At 35.1% G+C, this 21,656-nt stretch overlaps 5 protein-coding genes across 5 annotated transcripts; 1 reads left to right on the top strand and 4 right to left on the bottom strand.

Annotated features, from left to right (window-relative positions):
- Positions 1 to 407: 407 nt before the first annotated feature.
- Positions 408 to 2,863, bottom strand: LOC106430127 (NAC domain-containing protein 69-like). Its single transcript, NM_001316108.1, has 6 exons — positions 2,710 to 2,863; positions 2,346 to 2,620; positions 1,499 to 1,633; positions 1,125 to 1,418; positions 777 to 965; positions 408 to 693 (listed from the first exon to the last, which is right to left on the bottom strand). The coding sequence occupies exons 1-6, from the start codon at positions 2,861 to 2,863 to the stop codon at positions 463 to 465; spliced, it is 1,278 nt and encodes a 425-aa protein (NP_001303037.1). The 3' UTR covers positions 408 to 462.
- Positions 2,864 to 7,385: 4,522 nt separating this feature from the next.
- On the bottom strand, positions 7,386 to 10,909 carry LOC106430097 (NAC domain-containing protein 69-like). Its single transcript, XM_048739196.1, has 4 exons — positions 10,331 to 10,909; positions 9,987 to 10,252; positions 8,803 to 8,940; positions 7,386 to 8,728 (listed from the first exon to the last, which is right to left on the bottom strand). Exons 1-4 carry the CDS (start codon positions 10,482 to 10,484, stop codon positions 8,273 to 8,275), a joined length of 1,014 nt encoding a protein of 337 aa, XP_048595153.1. The 5' UTR covers positions 10,485 to 10,909; the 3' UTR covers positions 7,386 to 8,272.
- Positions 10,910 to 13,744: 2,835 nt separating this feature from the next.
- LOC125577654 (ribosome production factor 1-like) lies at positions 13,745 to 16,607 on the bottom strand. The gene is made up of 11 exons (XM_048739195.1): positions 16,293 to 16,607; positions 16,132 to 16,212; positions 15,965 to 16,060; positions 15,071 to 15,154; positions 14,904 to 14,973; positions 14,733 to 14,815; positions 14,568 to 14,647; positions 14,379 to 14,477; positions 14,212 to 14,299; positions 14,035 to 14,124; positions 13,745 to 13,921 (listed from the first exon to the last, which is right to left on the bottom strand). The coding sequence occupies exons 1-11, from the start codon at positions 16,530 to 16,532 to the stop codon at positions 13,883 to 13,885; spliced, it is 1,050 nt and encodes a 349-aa protein (XP_048595152.1). The 5' UTR covers positions 16,533 to 16,607; the 3' UTR covers positions 13,745 to 13,882.
- A 565-nt stretch (positions 16,608 to 17,172) lies between these two features.
- Positions 17,173 to 20,283, top strand: LOC106430084 (pentatricopeptide repeat-containing protein At4g01570-like). Its single transcript, XM_013870863.3, has one exon. The coding sequence runs from the start codon at positions 17,331 to 17,333 to the stop codon at positions 19,674 to 19,676; it is 2,346 nt and encodes a 781-aa protein (XP_013726317.2). The 5' UTR covers positions 17,173 to 17,330; the 3' UTR covers positions 19,677 to 20,283.
- BNAA09G52200D lies at positions 19,635 to 20,130 on the bottom strand. The gene has a single exon (XM_013870865.3). The coding sequence runs from the start codon at positions 20,128 to 20,130 to the stop codon at positions 19,750 to 19,752; it is 381 nt and encodes a 126-aa protein (XP_013726319.1). The 3' UTR covers positions 19,635 to 19,749.
- Positions 20,284 to 21,656: the final 1,373 nt, after the last annotated feature.

Consider the following 21,656-nt stretch of genomic DNA (forward strand, 5'->3'; position numbering starts at 1 on the left):
CAGTCTCCACCGCTGAATTAAGATCCCATTCTGGAGCAGCTTAGGTAACTTGTGGGAAACGTTTTGGAGGAGAAAGTTGAAAAGAAGAGATTATTATCTAATTATTCTAATCCTTGAGAAGACAATGATGAAAGTTAAAAGCAGATGTTACACAAAAAAACTGTAAAATCTTGACCAAATCCACCTATAATCAAATAATATCTTCACAAACATATAATATGTAAAGAGACTTGTGAGACAAGAAATACCTTACACTAGGTTGAGAATATTAAATTTCACTTTTTAAGGCTCAAGATATACCTGTAAGATATACAGGCCCACCAGAACAATTGAGTCCATCTATTTTACATACACACAGATACAATATTACACATTCAAAAGAAAAACAGAATCAGAAAGAAAAAAACAACAGTTAAAAACGAGTGCTTCGATCCATCTGCTTTGGCTTCTTCATCAGCGGGTTCAAGTTTTGACGCTTAGTGAAACAGATGTGATGTTGCCAATGACAGCCACCAAGAGGATCAAGCCTATGATCATGTTCATGAGATAGATATAACGTGGCTTCTTGCGGTTTCTTCTGTCCATTGCTTCCTCGGTAATAAACCATCCCTTCTTCTCTGTCTTCACCATAGATGATGATGACTTCTTCTTGTCCACGGATGCATTAACGGCTTTAGACTTTCCTTCATTCACCTGAAAAGGATACTATATAAAGTAAGTAAAGAGTTACAAGAAAAAAAGACCAAAAAAAATCAACAAAGGAGCAGCTCAAAGACCTCTTGTTTTGATGGTACCGTGCGCCGTGTGAGATGAGCTTTCCGGGTCTTTCTATTAATAGAAGTTTCTGCATGAGGATTTATATCTGTGCAGGAGTCTTTCCTCAAAGATGGAATCTCGTCTCCACTAGTGTGGAATTGTGCACTCAAACTATGAAAGCTATCTGGACTTGATGTTTCTTGGTAACTCTGGTCATATTAGAGTGAAAATGTGAGTGGTTAGTATACAAATTAACTCCATGAAAATAATAATTAAGAAAAAAACAAGAGATGTGAAGATTTATTTTAGCAATTAAAATGGTTTCTTAGCCCATTGAGCATTATAATAATTGGTTCCAACAGGCTTACCGTTGCAGATATGGATTCAGCATCGCTGTCACTGCTGCAATCAACAATGATCCCTGTCAAAGCTTTCTTTGGCCTATGATCATTGCGATCCTCTTGCATTGTGATGTCTGGAGCACGTAGCACATCATCATAATTCCCTCCGTTAAAACCCAGCAGGTCATTAATATATTCATCTTCCCAGTAGCTGTCGTTGAAAAGCGTGTCTGGATTGAATAGAGAGGGATCATCCTGCTCGTTCAGTGGGTTTGCCAAATCATCCACAGACAAGTAGAGATCCTGCCTTGGTTGCTCAACCTTAATATGTAAAAAAGAAATTAAATGGGTTTGATGATACTAATGAAAAACTGAAACACATTGTCAGAAACTGTACTTACCTGAGGAGCTGTGTTAATCTCTCTGACAGTATTCAAGTCAGAGACCATGGAGTGGCTTAACGCATTGGAGTTATTACCGTACAAACTGTCTCCGTCAGCACCCTTGTACATTACTTGGCAGATAACATAGTTCCTCTGTAACAAAAATCCAGAAAAGTACACACATACACATGAGTTGTTTTCCACACAAACAAAGATGAATAACTAATCACTCAAACAACTCTTACCACAAGCTCAGACAGAAGCAACATAAAACTAGGCCACAACTTCTATAGCAATTTTCCAAAAATGAGTTCTTAGCCAGCAAAACAAAATTGAAAAATACAGATCACTCAAACAAGTCTATGATGATCTTTGATAGAAGCAAAAGAATAAACTAGACCACAACTAAAACCTCAAACTAAGCTAAATATAGCATCCAACAACAAGATCAGAGACAAATACATCAAGACTCCAAATTCAATTTAAAAATCCCACTATGTTGAAATACACATCACTCAAACAACTTTATCAAGAGCTTTGACAGAAGCAACATAAAACTAGGCCACAACTTGTATTAACAGTTAAACCCTCAAACTGAGCTAAAGGTAGAAACCAACACACAGGAAATTTCAAAATAAAACTAGGCCACAACTTTATCAAACCCATGTTCGTATCAAGAAGATCAAGACTGCATCACAAGGAAGAAAAAAGGAAACATAAGACAAGTTCAACTAACACAGGGGAACTCAACTAGATCAGAAACAGATGAATCAAAACACATATTCACATCAAGAAAATAGCGAAACATAAAGACCAATTCAACAACAGAGAATCTAAAACTGAATCTTTAATTTCAGATTGTTACCTGGTTAAGAGGCAAGGAAGTTGTGTGGTACTCGTGCATGACCCAAGGAGTCCCAACTCCATTAGCAGCTTTACCATGATGGTACACAAGCGTCTTCTTGATTCCGATCTCAACACCGTGTCCTCTCTTGTCCCTGATTATCCGATCCTTGCCGGTAGCTTTCCAGAACCCAGAAGGTGTTGTCCTCTTCGTTCCCTTCTTCTTCTCAGATGCGTGGTACTCCCTGGGAGTGAAGAAGTACCATACAAGATCCTTCGATTCCAGCTTCGATAACGCTGCAACCAGAACAAAACAAACAAAATTTTAGAAATGATCGGATGATGATTAATGATCTTTGAAGTTGAGAAAGAGAGGATGAAGTTACCAGGCAAGAACTTTGGATCGTGAGCACAGATGTTGATCTCGTTAATGGCTTCGTTGACGAGCCATGGTTTATCAAGAATCTTGTTCTTGAGGTAATAGTTGATCACTTCCTCTCCCGTAGGACTAAACCTATATCCCACGAGATTCCTCTCCATTTTTACACACGATCTAGGGTTTGCTCTCTGTTTTTTTTTTAGAAAACAAACGCTACTAGACCGTGAGAGGGTGAAGAGAAGCAAGAAACGGGCTCTCTAATTTATACCCCTTTCGTATTGATGAAACAAACAAACAAAAATATTAATTTTGGTAATTTCTCAGAAAATAGTGAAAGTGACACGTGGTTAGTTATCAGTGGGTCTGAACACTGTAGCATGTGTTCCATTTAGATGTAAGAAGCCGACATGCTTCTTTTTTCTTAATCGCCGATAAACCGTGTGTTTCTTATTACAATTTGTTTTTCTTTTTAATTTTGTCTTAAGTGAGAATTATTGTGTTTAGTAATCTTATTTTGTGTGACCAAACCTAACTTTCTAATATTTCAAAAACTTTATACCAGATTAGAAGATGTATCATTAGATTTATTAGGAATAGTGTTAATATTTTTTTTTAATTTGGTACACTCCTTCCGTTTTCAAAGTGAATGTTTTAAGAAAAATTGTTCCTTCAAAAATATATCTATTTTCGAGCTTTTCTGTGCTTTCGATTAATTAGCAATAAAACTTTTAAATTTGAAAAAATAATTGTATTTGTTGAGTTTTTTGTTGGTTTAAAATTATAGAAAATAACAAATTATATAAAATAGTTTTGTGTATTTTTAGTTAAATTTTAATAAATTTGAAACACATAAAAGTACATTCCTAAAAGTGGGAGTATTATGTATTGCTTACGTTACTTATAGAATGTGCTCTCCAGTAATAAGGTTAAATTTGTTGATTACTCCAAACGTTTTTTGATGTTTTCCCTAAACGAGAAAAAGAAATTGAAAAAGAAAAAGAAAAGAAAGAATAAGAAAACAAAAGTTTTCTCTAACGACAAAGACAAAATATATATTTTATTGTGCAATGAACGTGGCAGATTACTGATGGTTCATTATGAAGATTTTTGGGAGCTTCGAACATAAGTTATGTATTTTAAAGGCTTCGACCATTACCTAAATTGTAAATTTTGTTTTATTTCCAAGGATTTTCAGAAAGATTCTCTTTTCTGGGTTATAGCCGCCACCATTGACGGCAATATCAACATGAATAATTGATTACTTTCTGCGATATAATAATCTTGGTTATGTGACCTAATCTTATATTATATAGCCTTATAATAATTTGCGATTTGCGATTTTTATTTTTAGAAAGAAAAAAACACAGACGTGCCTTTACAACGCATACCTTCTCAACAAGTGAACAAACATAGAAAGATTTTTAAAAGAAAACAAATGGTGTAGTCAGAAATGGAGAGACAACAGAGTCACTGATTTGGTTAATGAGTGAAATTACAAATGTTAGCAATAAACCTAGCTATACACTCTGAAGCATGTGAGCTACCACTTTTAACTTAGATATAGAAGAAGCCCACATGAAACTTCTAAATCGCGGCTAAACCGTGTGCGTGTGTCTTCCCAGTTTATTATAATTAATTTTGTTTATTTCATTTTCTTTTGTTTTGTCTTTGTGAATCTTTTGTATAGTAAGTTTATACTTACGAGTTATGGACAAAAGCTGATAGAACTCCAATTTTCTAATATGGTATCAGATCTAACACGGAAATAGTGTGAAAAATTTAATATTGATCTGTTTTATGCTCTCTAATGATAAGGTTAAACGAACTTAATTTAGTTACTCCGAAAACTTTGTTTTATGTTATCCCCAAACACTGAACAATAAATGAAACTGTAAACAGAAACGAATAAAGAAAACAAAAAATTTCTCCAACAGACAGCGACAAAAATAAATTTGTTGATTGTACATTAAACATGGTCGATTTTACTGATGGTTCATTATGAAAACTTTTGGGAACTTCGAATCTAAGTAGTTGTTTTGAAGGCTTCAAACCTAACCTAAGTTGTAGATTTTGTTTTATTCCAACGATTTTTTAGATTTTAATCAAACTCTAATCTGAGTTCCAAAAAAAAAAAAAAAAAAAAAAATCAAACTCTAATCTAGAGTATGATTAAAGAGTTTTTTATTCGTGCTTTTATTGTATTTTCCGTTGTGTGTATATATTTTCTTAAGAGATATTGACGGTGAATAGAAGCAAAAAAACATATGTATATCTGTGGCACTTATAACTTACAAAAAAAGGAAATAGTAGTTAAACTATTGCTTTGAATCTATATATTATGATCTCCAATAAAAAATTAATAAGGTTAAGTGAATGTAATTTTATCTCAATAATAGATTAGTTGTATGAATGTCTTGCCTAAATGTACAAAATATAACATCTTTTGCTGTTAGTGGAGAGATGTTAAATTACTGAGTGCTCATTTTTAATTTGAAGCATCTTTTTGCGAAGTAATCCTTTTCGATGACGTAGGCCAAAAAAACGTCATTACTTTCTCGATACAGTCGTCACCAGTGACGCCGACGACAAGAGTAAATCTTCAGGAAGACAATTTATAAGTCCAGTGGGCTTAGGCTAGGCAGTCACATACTTAAAAATGCTAGACTCGAATCAAACACGACCTATATTGTTGAAATACTTATATTGAGAAGAAATGTGAAGTTCTGCAAACAATGCAACTATGCAAGTAACCTACAGATTTGGTTTGGGGGTAAAAACTTCAGACAAAAATAAACACAAAGCTTGGGTGAAGACAGCAGCATTCATCATAAGAAGAACCTCCGCCTGCTCGTGTCCATTTCAGGCTGTAAAGAAAACACAAAACAAGAATGGTACAAGTTAAACACTTAGGAAAACTCTTTAAGGAACAACAGCATCAAAGCTAATAATATCTTGTGGTGAATTTTTCTTTTTATGAACTCATTCAAACTCTCCGCTTTTTGTGTCAAAGGTTCTAGGCTGTATTATTATTATTATTATTATTATTATTATTATTATTATTATTATTATTATTATTATTATAATAATAATAATAATAATAATAATAATAATAATAATAGTGTATCTTCATGTTTGATCAATTAAAATCTGACTCATCTAACCATAATTTAACTAAAATGTGACATATTAGACAAGACGTTGTGTTCGTCTCCAATCATCACCACAACTGCCTCCCGCGAACCAATCACCACCAGATTCATCGTATCTTCTGTCCATAGAATATCTTTTCTCTTGTTGGTATTTTGTAGCAGAACCGAGACATGGAAGAGAGCCGAGCGACGTTAGAGCTCCGCTCTTCACCATCACTAATCGCTGGAATCTTAACAATCCACCATTACCATCCGAGCAAATGAGATCCAAACAGTTACCATCCGAGCCGTACCAAGCCACCAACGTCTAGATCCGAGCAAATGAGATCACCATATGCTCTTGCTTGCACTCTGAGTGTTTTCCTCCCCACTTTCAATCGATCGCTTATCATTACCACTTGTCTTGAGACACCTGGCGGTGTTACATGAATATAGATGGAACGGTTTTTTAAAGATGATGAAACGAAATGATCTGAGAGAGTTATGAGAATATATAAGAAATTATCGTGTAGAATTTGGAATGATGTGTAAACGATGAAATGTTTTATTTTGGAATGATGTTTAAACAATGAAATTTTTTGATTGGCTTTCTAGTTTTTTTTTTCACTTTCAAGAACGCATAGTCTCTTATCTCAGAGTTCATGTATATTTTTTTATTCAAATGTAGGTAGAAAGTTCTTCCAAGTTTCTTTTTTCCTACCAAAAGGTCTTTAAGTTGACTAAAGGATATCCCAATGCGTTTCTTAATCCCCTTTCCTAAATATGAAATGGTGAATCGAAATGGATTATTTGTCGTGCTACTTATACCAAAACTTTGCCACTTTATGAATAAAGGTTTTTCTCCATTTGTATAGCAACGCGTTTTTCTCAATTATCATCTATACTAACTAAAATTGTGGCGTTTCTGCATTTATGTTTTACTTGATCACATACTAAATGGATTTGTAAAATTATAGTCCCAATTTCAGTTATTCATTATCCTCAAAGAGACTGAAAACAATCTTCACAGTTAATAAATATGTATGCGCAACTGAAAGTTTTCGGAGAGGGCTTAAAGATGATAAGCTCTTGGATCTAAAAGATTGACAACGACGTTCAGTATGGAGTTTCAAAACATAGTCTAAATTAACATCATGAGCTTCTTTAAATAGTTACCATCATCATTTCTTTATCATCCACTCTTAGGTAACACACATTAAATAACAACATAGGTTCTAATTATCCGATTTCTGTTTTGATATTTTTTAATGTAACTCTTGATATTTAAATTTAATTCAACATAATTGTTAATGGTAACTCTCTATTTTCTAATGTTATTCAGCATAACCGTTTGCGCCTTATAATATTGTTAATCGGACGAATCCAATAAAATGTCAAAGGGTATAAAATAAATAGCACCGAATTTTAAATAATATATAACAATCAAATCATACATTAAATTTTTGATCCACTAAAGAATAAAAATACATATGTTCAGATGACCATATTATATTGTAGAAATGTGGATGATGCATTTAATGAATGAAAAACAAAATAAAATTAGTCAATGTAAACTATAAAATTATTGTGTTTAGAAATATCATATTAAACAATTATTCGTACCTGACCCAAATCTTTTTTTGTGGATCATTTTCGATTTGGGTTTTCAGGTCCGGGTAAAATACATAGCAACAAATTTAAATAATACATATAACAATTTAATCATACATTAATTTTTCGATCTATTAAAGAATAAAAATATACATGTACAAATACGCAGATCGTACTCTATAAATGTGAATAATGCACTTAATGATTCAAAAAATAAAATAAAATAACTCAATATTAACTATAATATTATTGTGTTTAAATTATCATATTAAAAAATTATTTAGCAGTGATAAGTTTTTAAAATATATATTATGTATATAAAATAAATATTTATTTATAAAAAGTAAAATCAAAATTTGTGCGGATAAACATGTCAAATTTATAGTAATTGGTTCCAACATGCTTACCGTTGCAGATATAAACTATAATACTATTGTGTTTAAAAATATCATATTAAATAATTATTTAGCAGTGATAATTTTAAAAATATATATAATGTATATAAAATAAATATTTATTTATAAAAAGTAAAATCAAATCTGCGCGGATAAACATGTCAAATTTATGATAATTGGTTTCAACATGTTTACCGTTGCAAATATAAACCATAATATTATTGTGTTTAAAATATCATATTAAATAATTATTTAGCAGTGATAAATTTTTAAAATATATATTATGTATATAAAATAATATCTATTTATAAAAATTAAAATTAAAATTTGCACGGACAAGCATGACAAATTTATAATAGTTGGTTCCAACATGCTTACCGTTGCAGATATAAACTATAATATTATTTTGAATAAAATTATCATATTAAACAATTATTTAGCAGTGATAAATTTTTAAAATATATATATTATGTATATAAAATAAATATTTATTTATAAAAAGTAAAATCAAAATTTGCATGGACAAGCATGTCAAATTTATAATAATTGGTTCTAACATGCTTACCGTTGCAGATATGGATTTAGCATCGTTATCACTGCTACAATCAACAATGATCCCTGTAAAAGCTTTCGTTGGCCTGTGATCGTTGCGGTGCTCTTGCATTGTGATGTCTAGATCTCCAAGTACATCAGCATGATTCCCTCCGTTAAAACTCAGCAGTTTACTAATATAATCATCATCGCAGGGAGCTTGCGGCTGCTGCTGGTAAGGGCAGTAGTCGTCGTTGAAAAACGTGTCTGGATTGAATAGAGAGGGATCATCCTGCTCGTTCAGTGGGTTGGCCAAATCATCCCAAGACATGTAGAAATCTTCTTCCCTTGGTTGCTCAACCTGAATATGTAAAATAAATGGGTTTGATAAATACTAATGAAAAGCTGAAACACATTGTCATAAACTGGACTCACCTCAGGGGCAGTGTTAATCTCTCTGACAGTATTCAAGTCAGAGACCATGGTGGAGTGGCTTAACTCATTGGAGTTATTACCGTACAAACTATCGCCGTCCGCACCCTTGTACATTACTTGGCAGATAACATAGTTCCTCTGTAACAAAATTCCAGAAAGGTACACACACACATGAGTTTGTTCTAGCAAAACAAAATTGAATTACTTCAAACAATTCTACCACAAGCTTTGACAGCAGCAACATAAAACTAGGCCTCAAAAAAAAAACAAGTGTTTAATGAGCTTTGATAGAAACAAAATAATTGAATTAACTAGACCACAGCTCACATATAACACTAAAACCCTTAAATTGAGCTAAATATAGCAAGCATCCAACAACTAGAGCATAAATAAATTAAAAGGCCAAATACATTTTAAGAATATTACTTGTTGATTATACAACACTAAGACAACTCTACCATTCACAACCTTTGACAGAAGCAATATAAAACTATGCCACAACTTGTATAACACTTAGACCCTCAAATTGAGATAAAGGTAGGGAAAGTCAACTAGATCTGAGATAGATGAATCAAACCCCATATCCACATCAAGAAGATCAAGAAAATATGAAACATAAGACCAATTCAACTAAGCACAGAATCTCAAATGGGTAATGTCAACTAGATCGGAGACAGATGAATCAAACCCCATATTCACATCAAGAAGATCAAGAAAAACAAAATGAAACACAAAATCTCAAATTAATCAATAGGTAGCAGCATCACACAGGGGAAATGAAAGCTTATCAAAGAGATCAGAGAAAGACTGAATCAAAACCAGCCAAATCGATCTCATCTAGCAAATGGATAAAGTAGACCACAATTCATATTAAAAAAAACTCATATAAGAATAAAACCTCAACATGAGCTAAAGATAGTATCCAACACCCAAATTCATTTAAAGAAGATTACTTGTTGAATATACATCACCCATATTCAGATCAAGAAGATCAAGACTACATCAGAAGCAATAAAACATGAAACATAAGACCAATTCAACTAACACATAATCTCAACTTAAGCTAACAAATTGAATCAAAATCTCAAACCCCACCATATTCACATCAAGGACAAAAAAAATGAAACATAAAGACCAATTCAGCTAACATAGAATCTCAAACTGAATCGTTCAGATAGTTATACCTGAGTAGGAGGCAAGGAAGTGATGTGATACTCGTGCATGACCCAAGGAGTCCAAACACCATTAGTTGATTTACCTTCATGGTAGACAAGCGTCTTCTTGATCCCGATCTCAACACCCTTCTCCCTGATCTTCCGATCAACACCAGTAGCTTTCCAATACCCAGAAGGTGTTGTCCTCTTCGTTCCCTTCTTTTTCTCAGGTACGTGGTACTCCCTTCGACAGAAGAAGTACCATACAAGATCCTTTGAGTCCAGCTTCGATAACGCTGCAACAAAAAAAAAAGTCAAAACTAGAAATGATTCGTGATTGATCTCTGAAGTTGAGAAAGAGAGGATGAAGTTACCAGGCAAGAACTTTGGATCGTGAGCACAGATGTTGATCTCGTTAATGGCGTCGTTGACGAGCCATAGTTTATCAAGAATCTTGTTCTTGAGGTAATGGTTGATCAGTTCCAGTCCAGTAGGACTAAATCTATACCCCACCGGTTTCTTCTTCATTTTTACACAAAAGAAGGGTTTGAGAGAAGAAGGGTTTCTTTCTTCTTCTTCTTTTTTTTCTTTTTTTTTTTGAAACACGGAAGGGTTTCTTTCTCTTTTCTTTGGAACACTTTTTTTTTTCGAAACACAAAAGGGTTTCTTTCTATCTGTTTTTTTGTTGTTGTTTCTTGGGGGACCTCATATTTATACACAACCTCCTTCTCCCGTCTTTGAAATTAATAAAACAAAAATAACCAAATTAGTTTCGGTAATTTCTCAGAAGAACGTGGGCGACTTCAATCACCTTGCCGCCGACATGTAGCTTCTTATTAAGCGCAGCTACAACCGTATTTGTGTGTCTTTTTTTTATTTTAATTATTTTTTGTTTTGTTTCTGTCTTAATAAATTCTTTTAATTCTCACATTTATTTAAAAGTCATCAGATTTATTAGAGAAACAATGTTTTTATTTTTTTGGCAAATGTCAAAAGGTTATTAGAGCAATCAACACTCTAATTTTTTCTCTTGTTTACACTATGTTATTTTCATCTATTTACTCTAAAGATTAGCAATCATACTCTTACTCTTATCACTGCGACTGATTATCTTTCTTCATTTTCTCTCATTACCATTTTATTATTAATTTCTCTGATTTACTCTAAAAGTTATTAGTCACACTCTTAATGTTTTCCTCAAACGCTGACAAGAGAAACTGAAAACCAAAAACAAAATATCTCTCTAACGACAATGACAAATTATATATTTTTTATTGTGCACTGAATGTGGCAGATTACTGATGTTTCACTATGAAGATTTTTGGGAACTCCGAACCTAGGTTTCGAATGGTGACCGATTGTACCGTTATTAATTGTAGTAAAAATCTCTAATACATATGTATTTATATGTTTTATTATTATTAAAATCACATTTTAATTGTTTTGCGGTAATGTATGTTACCAATCAAATCAGGCTTCGAACCATTCCTTTTATTTCCTTCGAACTGGCAGAAAAAATCCTTTTTCCAGTAATAGCCGCCACCATTGACGGCAACGTCAACATAGCTTGATTGCTTTCTGCAATAACCAGGCTTGTAGTAATTAATTGATTTAGAGTTTTTACCTTTTAAAGAAAATATCACAGACGTGCCTTGACAACGCTTACCTCCTCAACCACCATTGAAAGTTTTTTAAAAAGAAAACAAATGGTTAAAAAAAAAAACAAATGGTGTATGCCCTGCTCCTAAAAATCTGAAATGGTATATGAGTGAAATGACGAGTTCTAAGTTAGCATTGGATCTAGCTAGACTCAGAAGCACGTGAGGGAGCCATCATTTTTATCCACCTTATACAGAAATTAAGAAGCCAACATGTAACTTCTCAATCGTGGCTGAACCCTGTGTGTCGATCTCTTTCCATTTTATTCTTATTTTTGTGATTTTTGTCTTAGTAAATATATATTTTTTGGTCTAATCTTAGTAAATATTTCGTTTACTTAAGTTATGCACTGATGCACACCTCAAGCTGATAAACTCCAATTTCTTTTAAATTTTTTTATCAGATGTGTATTAGGGAAATAGTGTCAGAAGTTTAATGTTGATCTGTTTTACTAATCCATTATGCTCCCCAGTAATAAGGTTAAACGAACTTTAGTTACTCCGAAAATATTTTTATTATATCCCCAGACACTAGCTAACAGATGAAACTGAAAACAGAAAAGAATAAAGAAAACAAAAGTTTTCTCCAACGACAGCCGACAAAATAGATTTTCTGATGGTTCATTATGGAAACTTTTGGGAACTTCGAATCCAAGTAGTTGTAGTTGCAGATTTTGTTTTATCCAAAGATTTTTAGACTTTCCTGTATATTCCGTTGTGTTTATATATTCTTAAGAATAAAAGGAAAAAAATAATTATAGTAACTCTCGTGTTTCATTTATGGGATATTTTGCAAATTAGCCTATTTAAGTTTTGAAATTTGGAGAATACACTGTCTTTAAATAATTTTGAAAACTAAACTTGTTCATATGTGATAAGACAATTTTGACCCGTATTTTGAAGAATAAAATAAAATCTAAAATTACTAATATTCTTATTAATTTATTTAAAATAATAATAATTAAACATACTTAAATTTATATTGCATAATTTGAAATATATAAGATTATCTTCACGTAATATCAGTTGATATATACATATATACTATAAGATAAAAGATTATGTTGGTATCTTCTGCGTACAATTTAATGTCGTCACTTTGGGATAAGGGAGGCTCATTACTTTCTACTGAACCTTTTGCTTCATTGATTTTTTGTTTTCTGTTTTCTCATTCGAAGATTTTTCATGATTTTGAACCAAAGTCAAGGCAGCAGCTAGTGGCTCCACCTTTTTAAAGATATAGTGGCTCTTTCATTCCCGATAGCAAAGACTTGTTTCTTTTATTCAATGTTTTGGTTATTGTTTGTGGTGGGTATTTTTTTTTTTTTTCATCACCTTTCTCTGGGAAGTGGGTTCCATTTTTCTTGCTTTTTTGGTAGATATTGGTGGATGTTCAGGAAAAATAGATGTAAATAAAATAAAAGAATTCCTAAACTTCTCTCGGTTGGGAAAGAGATAGATAGATAAAAGTAGTTTAATTCTGAACCTGTATTTATTTTTAATTTTAACAAACAATAATTCCAGTTTAAATATTAGTTTCAGTATGCATATTAAATTACTGTAAATTGCCAATTAGGTTAAATTAGTCATTTCATATAAAGTTAAGTGTAATTTTCAAAAATAATAATAAATGGTGTAGTTTTCATAATACAATCTCATCTAAATATATTTTTCCAAATTTTCCCTTTATGGTTCCTATTTTCGCTTTTTTATTTTCTGTAATTTTCACTTTATTACCTACTTTCATTTGTTCCAAAAGTTTCCAGTCACACTCTAAATAAATTTTAATTTTATCTCGATAATAGATTAGTATTGTTTTTGCTGTTAATGGAGAGTGTTAAATTATTGAGCGCTTTTGCTAAAAAGGAGAAGTTATTGAACGGTTTAGCCCAAAAAAAAGTTATTGAACGCTCATTTTTAATTTGCAAGCATCTTCCGAAAATTAATATTTTTCGGTACAGTCGTCGTAACGATAAAGACGTAGGCCAAAAAACGTCATTACTTTTTTTTTTTACTTTTCTTTTGTCGGCTATTATCATTACTCTCTATATTTTTGGGTACAGTGGTCGTAACAATTATCATTACTTTCTCTATATTAACCACCGTTGCTCGAATCAAACACGACCAAAATTGTTGAAATCTTGATGACTTATATTGAGAAGAAAGTGTGAAGTTCTGCAAGCAATGCAAGTAACCTACAGATTTGGTTTGGGATAAAAACTTCAAACATAAATAAACACAAAACTTGGGTTAAGACAGCAGCTTTCATCATAAGAAGAACCTCCTCCTGCTTGTGTCCATTTCAGGCTGTAGTGAAAACACAAAACATGAAAGATAAATAATTAAATACTTACCGAAACTCTTTAATTAACATCATCAAAACAAATAATAATAATATAATCTTGTGGTAATTTTTTTACCTTATGAACCCATTCAAACTCTCCACCTTTTGTGTCAAAGGTTCCATGCTGTAACGTAACTAGCTTAAGCGTGAAACTAGGACCACATTCCTGCACATAGATTCCAACATTCATGGGATATATATAAACTGATAGATCCTAAACACAAAAGAGATGTGAATCTTTAGTTATGCTAACCTGAAGACGAGGCTTTACTCTCTCTTTAGCAACACCGTCTTTCCCTTTGGAACCACTTTGTTTGTCTTCCTTTACGTCGAATATGTAACTAAGCAAAAACAGAATTGCAATTTTGTTCAATACATGTTTTAGGAGAATCTAAAAGAGTAGGGAGAAACTATGTTTACCGATGGTGTCTGAAAAATATAAAGTCACGCTGGTTGTGGAACGTTACAACTCTCCTACCACGGAAGTTAGGTTCTTGAGGAAACAGCGACTGAAAAAACCTGAGAGAAAAAAAACAGAAACAGAACATTAGCCACAAGAGATCAAAGACAATAATGAACTCAACAACACTTTCAGACACTATAGTTTACCTCCCAACACGGTTTCCTAAACGAGTTGTGAAGTTATTTAAAACCAGCTCCGGTTCATGGCTTGTAGGGTTTCCATGGTTCTGCATTAAAATCAAGTACTCACTATTCACTAATCCACACTCTTACATGTAGAGAAGAGAAGACAAAATGTGTTTGGTAACATACCTTGATATCCTTCCTTAGAACAAGATTTGACAACTTGAAATGAGCAGTAGGACCGTTTGGCAAACCAATGATAAGGAGCGCATCTACATCATTTTTATTAAAAAAAAGCTTGAAACAAACCATGTAAAGAGTGATAACAGAACATAAAACTTAGAAGAGCGAAAAGCTAACCAGGCTCTCTGCGATTAGTATGGACTACAATAAGAGATGTGTAATCTTTCTTCTTTGCGTACTCTACAATCTGCATAACCATATATCTAAAAGGTTATACACTGATACACATAGTTGCAAAGAGTTGAACTTTCTACAAGACGTCTCTGAGGCTAATAGTCATTTACCTTCTTCAAATCATAAGTTCCTCTCTTGCGATAATCAGAGTTCGGGATCACTGACTGTAACTCCGATATAAACGCAGGTCCTCTCTGCAATAACACAAACGAATCAAAACCGCTCAAACACAAAAATTACATGAAGCAAAAATCACAACAAAACTATACAATGTATTATATGAGACAGTGGATGGTTACAGTATAAGTTTTGTGTTAGCAATAAACATATAACACATAAATAAATCAAAACAGCCCAAGCACAACATTACACGAAGCAAATATCACAACAAAACATACAATATGACTTATGACTTATGAGACAATGGTAGGTTATAGTATAGTTCTGCCTCTGCCATCCACATATAACACATAGACGAATCAAAAGAGCTCTAACACAACATTACATGAAGCAAAAAAATCACAAAAAAAAAACTAAATGCGTGATGAGACTAGTATAGTTTTGTCTCTGCGGTCCACATATAACACATAGACGAAACAAAACAGCTCTAACACAACATTACAGGAAGCAAAAAATCACAACAAAACTAAATGCGTGATGCGACTAGTATAGTTTTGTCTCTGCGATCCACATATAACACATAGACGAATCAAAACAGCTCTAACACAACATTCCATGAAGCAAAAAATCACAAAAAAAAAACTAAACAATGTGTTATGAGACAATAGTAGGTTATAGTATAAGTTATGTCTCTGCAATGCACATATAACACATAAACAAATCAAAACTAACTACATAGACTATATAACAGCTTACGAGAGACAATGTGGTAGGTAATAGTATAAGTTCCGCCTCTACAATGCACGTATAACACTTAAACGAATCAACACAACAATACCTTACAACAGCTAATGAAACAGTGACGTCTAGAGAAAAAGACGTACAGTGGAGTTGAAACGACATGTAGTGATCAAAACCTTAGGAGTAACCTCACGTCTCAGGACAGGATTAAACTCATCAGCATCGATATCCGCAAACAACTGCAAAAAGATCAAAACTTTGAACATTGAAACATGAAGAAGACTCAAAACACAAAAGTAGAAAACTTTACTTCTTCATCATCAGGTCTGCAAACAGTCTCATCAGCTTCTCTCGTATTCTCAATCGTCTTCGGCACCATCTTCTGCGGAGGCTGCAAACGAAAACACGAAACGACGACGTTTTAGATTCCCAAAAATCAAATAACATTATCAAGATCTCGAGCTCGTTTACCTCTTCGCCAAGATCGAGAGCTTGCTTCTCAGCGGCGTCACGAGCCTTGATCTTCTTCTGCTTCTCGACTTTCTTCTCGTGTTTCTGCTTCGCGTAGACTTTGGCTCTCTTGTCTTTGTTCTTTATCATCGACGGTAGTATCACGTTCCTCCTCTCCGCCGTGTTGAAGCTCGGTCTTCCGCGAACTTCGGATTCCATTTCTTCGCCGTCTCCGTCGCCCTTCTTCCTCTTGAAACCCATTGTTTTACAGACGATTGAGTCTTCTCTCTCGTTGTTTCGGTGGAAACGGCGAGCGAAAGGAAGAATGAAGACGACGGAGATAAGACCTTAGGGTTTATCGATTGAAAAGCGAGAATCAATGGGCCTCAAAGTGAGCCCATTACTCTAGTTAAACGGGCCTGTTTTTTAAAAAAAGATTATTTGTCATTTGGGTTTATATTCGGTTCAAATTGGTTGTTTCGGGTATAGAGTAATTCTTTTCATAACCAATGCAAATTTGGTTAGAGTAATATTCAGTTTGGTTTAGTTCGGGTGGTAAACTAACTCATATCCACAATAATTTTTTAATTCATTTTGGTTTACAGACTATTTTAGGGTTTTATAATATAGAAACTGGAATTTGATCCGCGCGCCCACGTGAATTTTGTTTTTTTACAATTTTTGTATAAATGATTTAATGACATTTTAAATATATAGATTATTTAGATATTTTTAGGTTTCTACCCGGATTTGGAAGAATCTGACTCGAATCCCGTCCAGAAATATATAATATCCGAATAAAGTTTAATAAAACTTAAAAACCTTGATATCCGAAAAAAAATTGATTTGGTACTTGGATGGTCATGTATATCTGAAGCAAATAAAAATTCTTTATAATATAGAAATGTAAGAACCATTTATATATTGATTGGTTTGATTCAGTTTTTTATTCGGTTTATTTCGGTTCAGTTTCAACACAACAGTGCCGTTTTTCTCTTTGCTTTCATCTGTTCCGACATCAGTTCAGTTCTTTCCCATCTGTTGTCGCTGTACAACGCGATGCGTCACGGGAGAGCAAGCGCCGCCGCATCATCCGCCCTCTCCAGCCTCCCTCAATCCAAAACCCCACCATTCCCACAGCTCTGCAACATCCTCATCATCGCTTCTCTCACCAAAACCTTATCCCAATCCGGCACACGAAACCTCGACGCCAACACAACACCAATCTCAGAACCAATCGTCCTCCAAATCCTCCGCCGAAACTCCCTAGACCCCTCAAAGAAGCTCATCTTCTTCCGATGGTGCCGCCTCTCCCTCCGTCCAGAGTACAAACACTCCTCCTCAGCTTACTCCCAGATCCTCCGCACCGTCTGCCGCACAGGACTCCTCGGAGAAGTCCCCGATCTCCTGAACTCGATGAAGGAAGACAACATCAGCTTAGATCAAACAACGTCTAAAGTAGTTTTAGATTCGTTGATCCGTTCTGGTAAGTATGACTCAGCGTTGGGAGTTTTGGATTACATGGAGGAGGAGTCAGGAGGCTGCTTAAACGTATACGACTCTGTTCTCATCGCTCTGTTGAAGAAGAAGGAACTCTCTCTTGCTCTTTCGATCTTCTTTAAGCTTCTAGAAGGTTCTTTAAGTTATCTCCCTGGTAACGTCGCTGCTAACAACCTCTTGGTTGGTTTAAAGAGAGCTGATATGAGAGAAGAGTTCAAAACGGTTTTTGATAAGCTAAAGGGAACAAAACGATTCCGTTTTGATACGTGCGGTTATAACATATGCATCCACGCGTTTGGCACATGGGGCGATTTGGAATCGTCCTTGAGTTTGTTTAAAGAGATGAACGATGATGCTGATACATGCACTTACAACAGTTTGATTCATGTCTTGTGTTTAGCTGGGAGAGTGAGAGATGCTTTAGCTGTGTGGGATGAGCTGAAAGTCTCTGGTCATGAGCCTGATAACTCCACGTACCGTGTTTTGATCCAAGGGTGTTGTAAGTCTTATCGTATGGACGATGCGATGAGGGTGTTTGGTGAGATGGAGTACAACGGGTTTGTTCCCGACACTGTTTTGTATAATTCTCTTCTAGACGGGACGTTTAAGGCGAGGAGAGTTAGTGAAGCGTGTGAGCTGTTTGAGAAGATGGTTCAAGAAGGGGTGAGAGCGTCTTGCTGGACTTACAATATTCTTATCGATGGGTTGTTTAGGAACGGGCGGGCGGAGGCTGGGTTTACTCTGTTTTGTGATTTGAAGAACAAGAAGGGTCAGTTCGTGGACGGTGTTAGTTTTAGTATCGTTGTGTTGCAGCTTTGTAGAGAAGGGAAGGTGGACGGAGCGGTGAAGTTGGTTGAGGAGATGGAAACGAGAGGGTACTCTGTTGATTTGGTTACGATAAGTTCGCTTTTGGTCGAGTTTCATAGACAAGGGAGGTGGGATTGGAAAGAGAAGCTGATGAAGCACGTGAGGGAAGGGAGCTTGGTGCCTAATGTCTTGAGATGGAACGCTGGAGTTGAAGCTTCGATGAAACGGACACAGAGTAAAGAAAAAGATTACACTCCAATGTTCCCAAGTAAAGGAAGCTTCCTAGATATCATTAGCACGGTGAGTTCAAAAGAAGTAACACCTTTGGAAGAAGAAGATGATGATCCTTGGTCATCATCTCCGTACATGGACCGATTAGCCCACCAGGCTAACCAACCTAAGCCCTTGTTTGGTTTAGCCAGAGGGCAGAGAGTTGAAGCGAAGGCGGACTCTTTCGACGTGGACATGATGAACACTTTCTTATCTATCTACCTCTCCAAAGGTGATCTCAGCTTAGCCTGCAAGCTGTTCGAGATATTCAACGATATGGGTGTAACCAATCTCACCAGCTACACCTACAACTCGATGATGAGCTCCTTCGTCAAAAAGGGCTACTACCAAACCGCCCGCGGAGTCCTCGACCAAATGGGCGAGAACTTCTGCGCGGCGGACATCGCAACATACAATGTGATAATCCAAGGGCTTGGTAAATTGGGAAGAGCGGACTTAGCAAGCGCGGTGCTCGAAAAACTGACAGAGCAAGGAGGGTATCTAGACATCGTGATGTACAACACATTGATCAACGCGCTAGGGAAAGCGAACAGGCTAGACGAAGCGACGAGACTGTTTGATCACATGAAGAGCAATGGGGTAAACCCCGACGTCGTGAGTTACAATACCATGATCGAAGTGAATAGTAAAGCGGGGAGGTTGAAAGAAGCCTACAAGTACTTGAAAGTGATGCTAGATGCAAACTGTTTGCCTAATCACGTAACGGACACGATCTTGGATTATCTAGGGAAAGAGATGGAGAAAGCTAGATTCAAGAAAGCTTCATTTGTACGGACCAAATCAAATAACGATCCTTCTTCATCTTAGTTTTTTTTTTTTTTTTTGTAGTTTTCAATACAGGACAATAAATAAATAAAAAATATATCAACAAAAGATTTTGTCAGAAGAGGCCTAAGAGAATAGAGAAGGCAAGAGCCACGAGCCAGACAATGTGGATCAAAAGCAGAGCTTGTCCTGGAACAGACAAACCAACGCCATTACCAACATCGCATGCACCTGGTTTTGAAACACGAACTCCGTGGCATAAAGCGTCTGCACAACCGCACCAATAAGTAACGCTGTCTTCGCCGCAAACCGGATCAGCCCTGAAACATTTAACCGGGCAAGAAACCGGTTTAGCCGTTGCGTTGCAGAATTGGCCGTTGATCTTCTCAGAAGGTAGTCGAATCTCTCCTTCCTTGATCATCTCTGTGGTCGATGAAACCAAAAGTAGGTTGAGAAGGATGAGAGAGAGGACCAGAGACGGCGAAAACGTCGACATTGCCGAGAATTTCGCCGGAGAATCTGTCAGAAACTTCTTTAAACCCCTATAATCAGAATGTGTGTTTTTCTTTTTACTTTTTTGATTTTGGGATTTTTTCTAAATAAGGGAAAGAATCTGAGAAATCTGGAAGAAGGAACGTTGTTTCCTCTATCTCTCTTTTTATTAAAGGAAACAACATAGGAATATTTCAAAACAAAAAGGAAAGAAAATATTTGACAGAGAAGAATTTCCCAAAAAAAGATAATTTTAACAACTATTTTATCTATATAAGTTGTAACATTAGAGCATCCACATTGGAAGGACCAATTTTTGTGTCCTTACCTTAGTTTATTAATATTGTTAACTTAAGATACATAGTTAAGGACAATAGCTAAAATTAAGATTATTGGTAGGACCATTCAACAAAGTGGAGATATTTAAGATGATACGTTCGGATCTCCGTCGTTCTTCCTCGCCACGGCGTCCGTGAAGATCCGGAATGCTACATACCTGGCTCTCGTCGCGATCCCTTCCATAGAGTTCTTACGCATGCTCGCCACCGTCGTATCGCTGGCGATCTCGGCGCCTAATCCGAAGAGGAAACATGCTTTGATGATGTCGTGCTCCTGGTTTCCATGGCCGAGACAGATCGTCGATGATGATGCAGAGGAGGAGGAATCGGCATCGTCAGAGAGTAGGGGATTAAAAATTTCGCCAAAAATTTCGCCATTATCGAATTCGGTGATGGACGATTGGTACTCGATTTCGGTCTTTTTATTGCCACGTGTCCCTAAGGACATGCTCAAAAAGTTCTTAATTAACATACGTTTCTTTCCTTTTCTCCTATTTTTGATTTAAATTTTGGGTTATTATTGTTAAGATACGTTATTGAGGACGCCGATAATGATGGTCTTACAAATAAGATATTAAAGATGCAACCAATTGCAAGTTTAAAAGAAATAAAATACAATGTAACACATAAAATAAATTTTGAAAAAGTTTTATTCTAAACCATCTCTTTCGATAATATAACGATGAGATTTTTTTTTTGAATTATACAGAGATATTCTAGCCCCACAAAAGTGATCTAGACTAGTCACGTGTTGCCACGTGTCGGTCCTGTGTCCCTGGCGATGCCAAAATATTAATTTTCCAATGGCCAGGATTCAAACCCAGGTAGTGGTACTCACCGCTGTAAACCATTTACCACTAGAGCTAGAAGCCCCGGTTGCATTCATAAATCACAGATAAGATTACCTTTAGTAATTATACATTCGATGAAATTCCAGCGGTTTTCATAGAAATTGTTTCTAGAGCAAAGCCGTTGGAATAGGGTCATTACCACTTGAATCTGAATTCAACATAAATATATTGATTGTCTCGTCGTCGATCATGGCTACGAATTCCATGTCAGAGATGACAACAACGAATTAAGAGAACAAGTGGTCAACATCCAAAAAGTTGTGAGTGGTTCTGCAACTTTTCTCCATTAGAGAAACACAAAGAAAAAGTTCCAAAAGAGAAACTTGAGATGCCATTATGGA

Source organism: Brassica napus, chromosome A9 (genome assembly GCF_020379485.1).
Source record: "Brassica napus cultivar Da-Ae chromosome A9, Da-Ae, whole genome shotgun sequence".
Lineage (NCBI taxonomy): Eukaryota > Viridiplantae > Streptophyta > Magnoliopsida > Brassicales > Brassicaceae > Brassica > Brassica napus.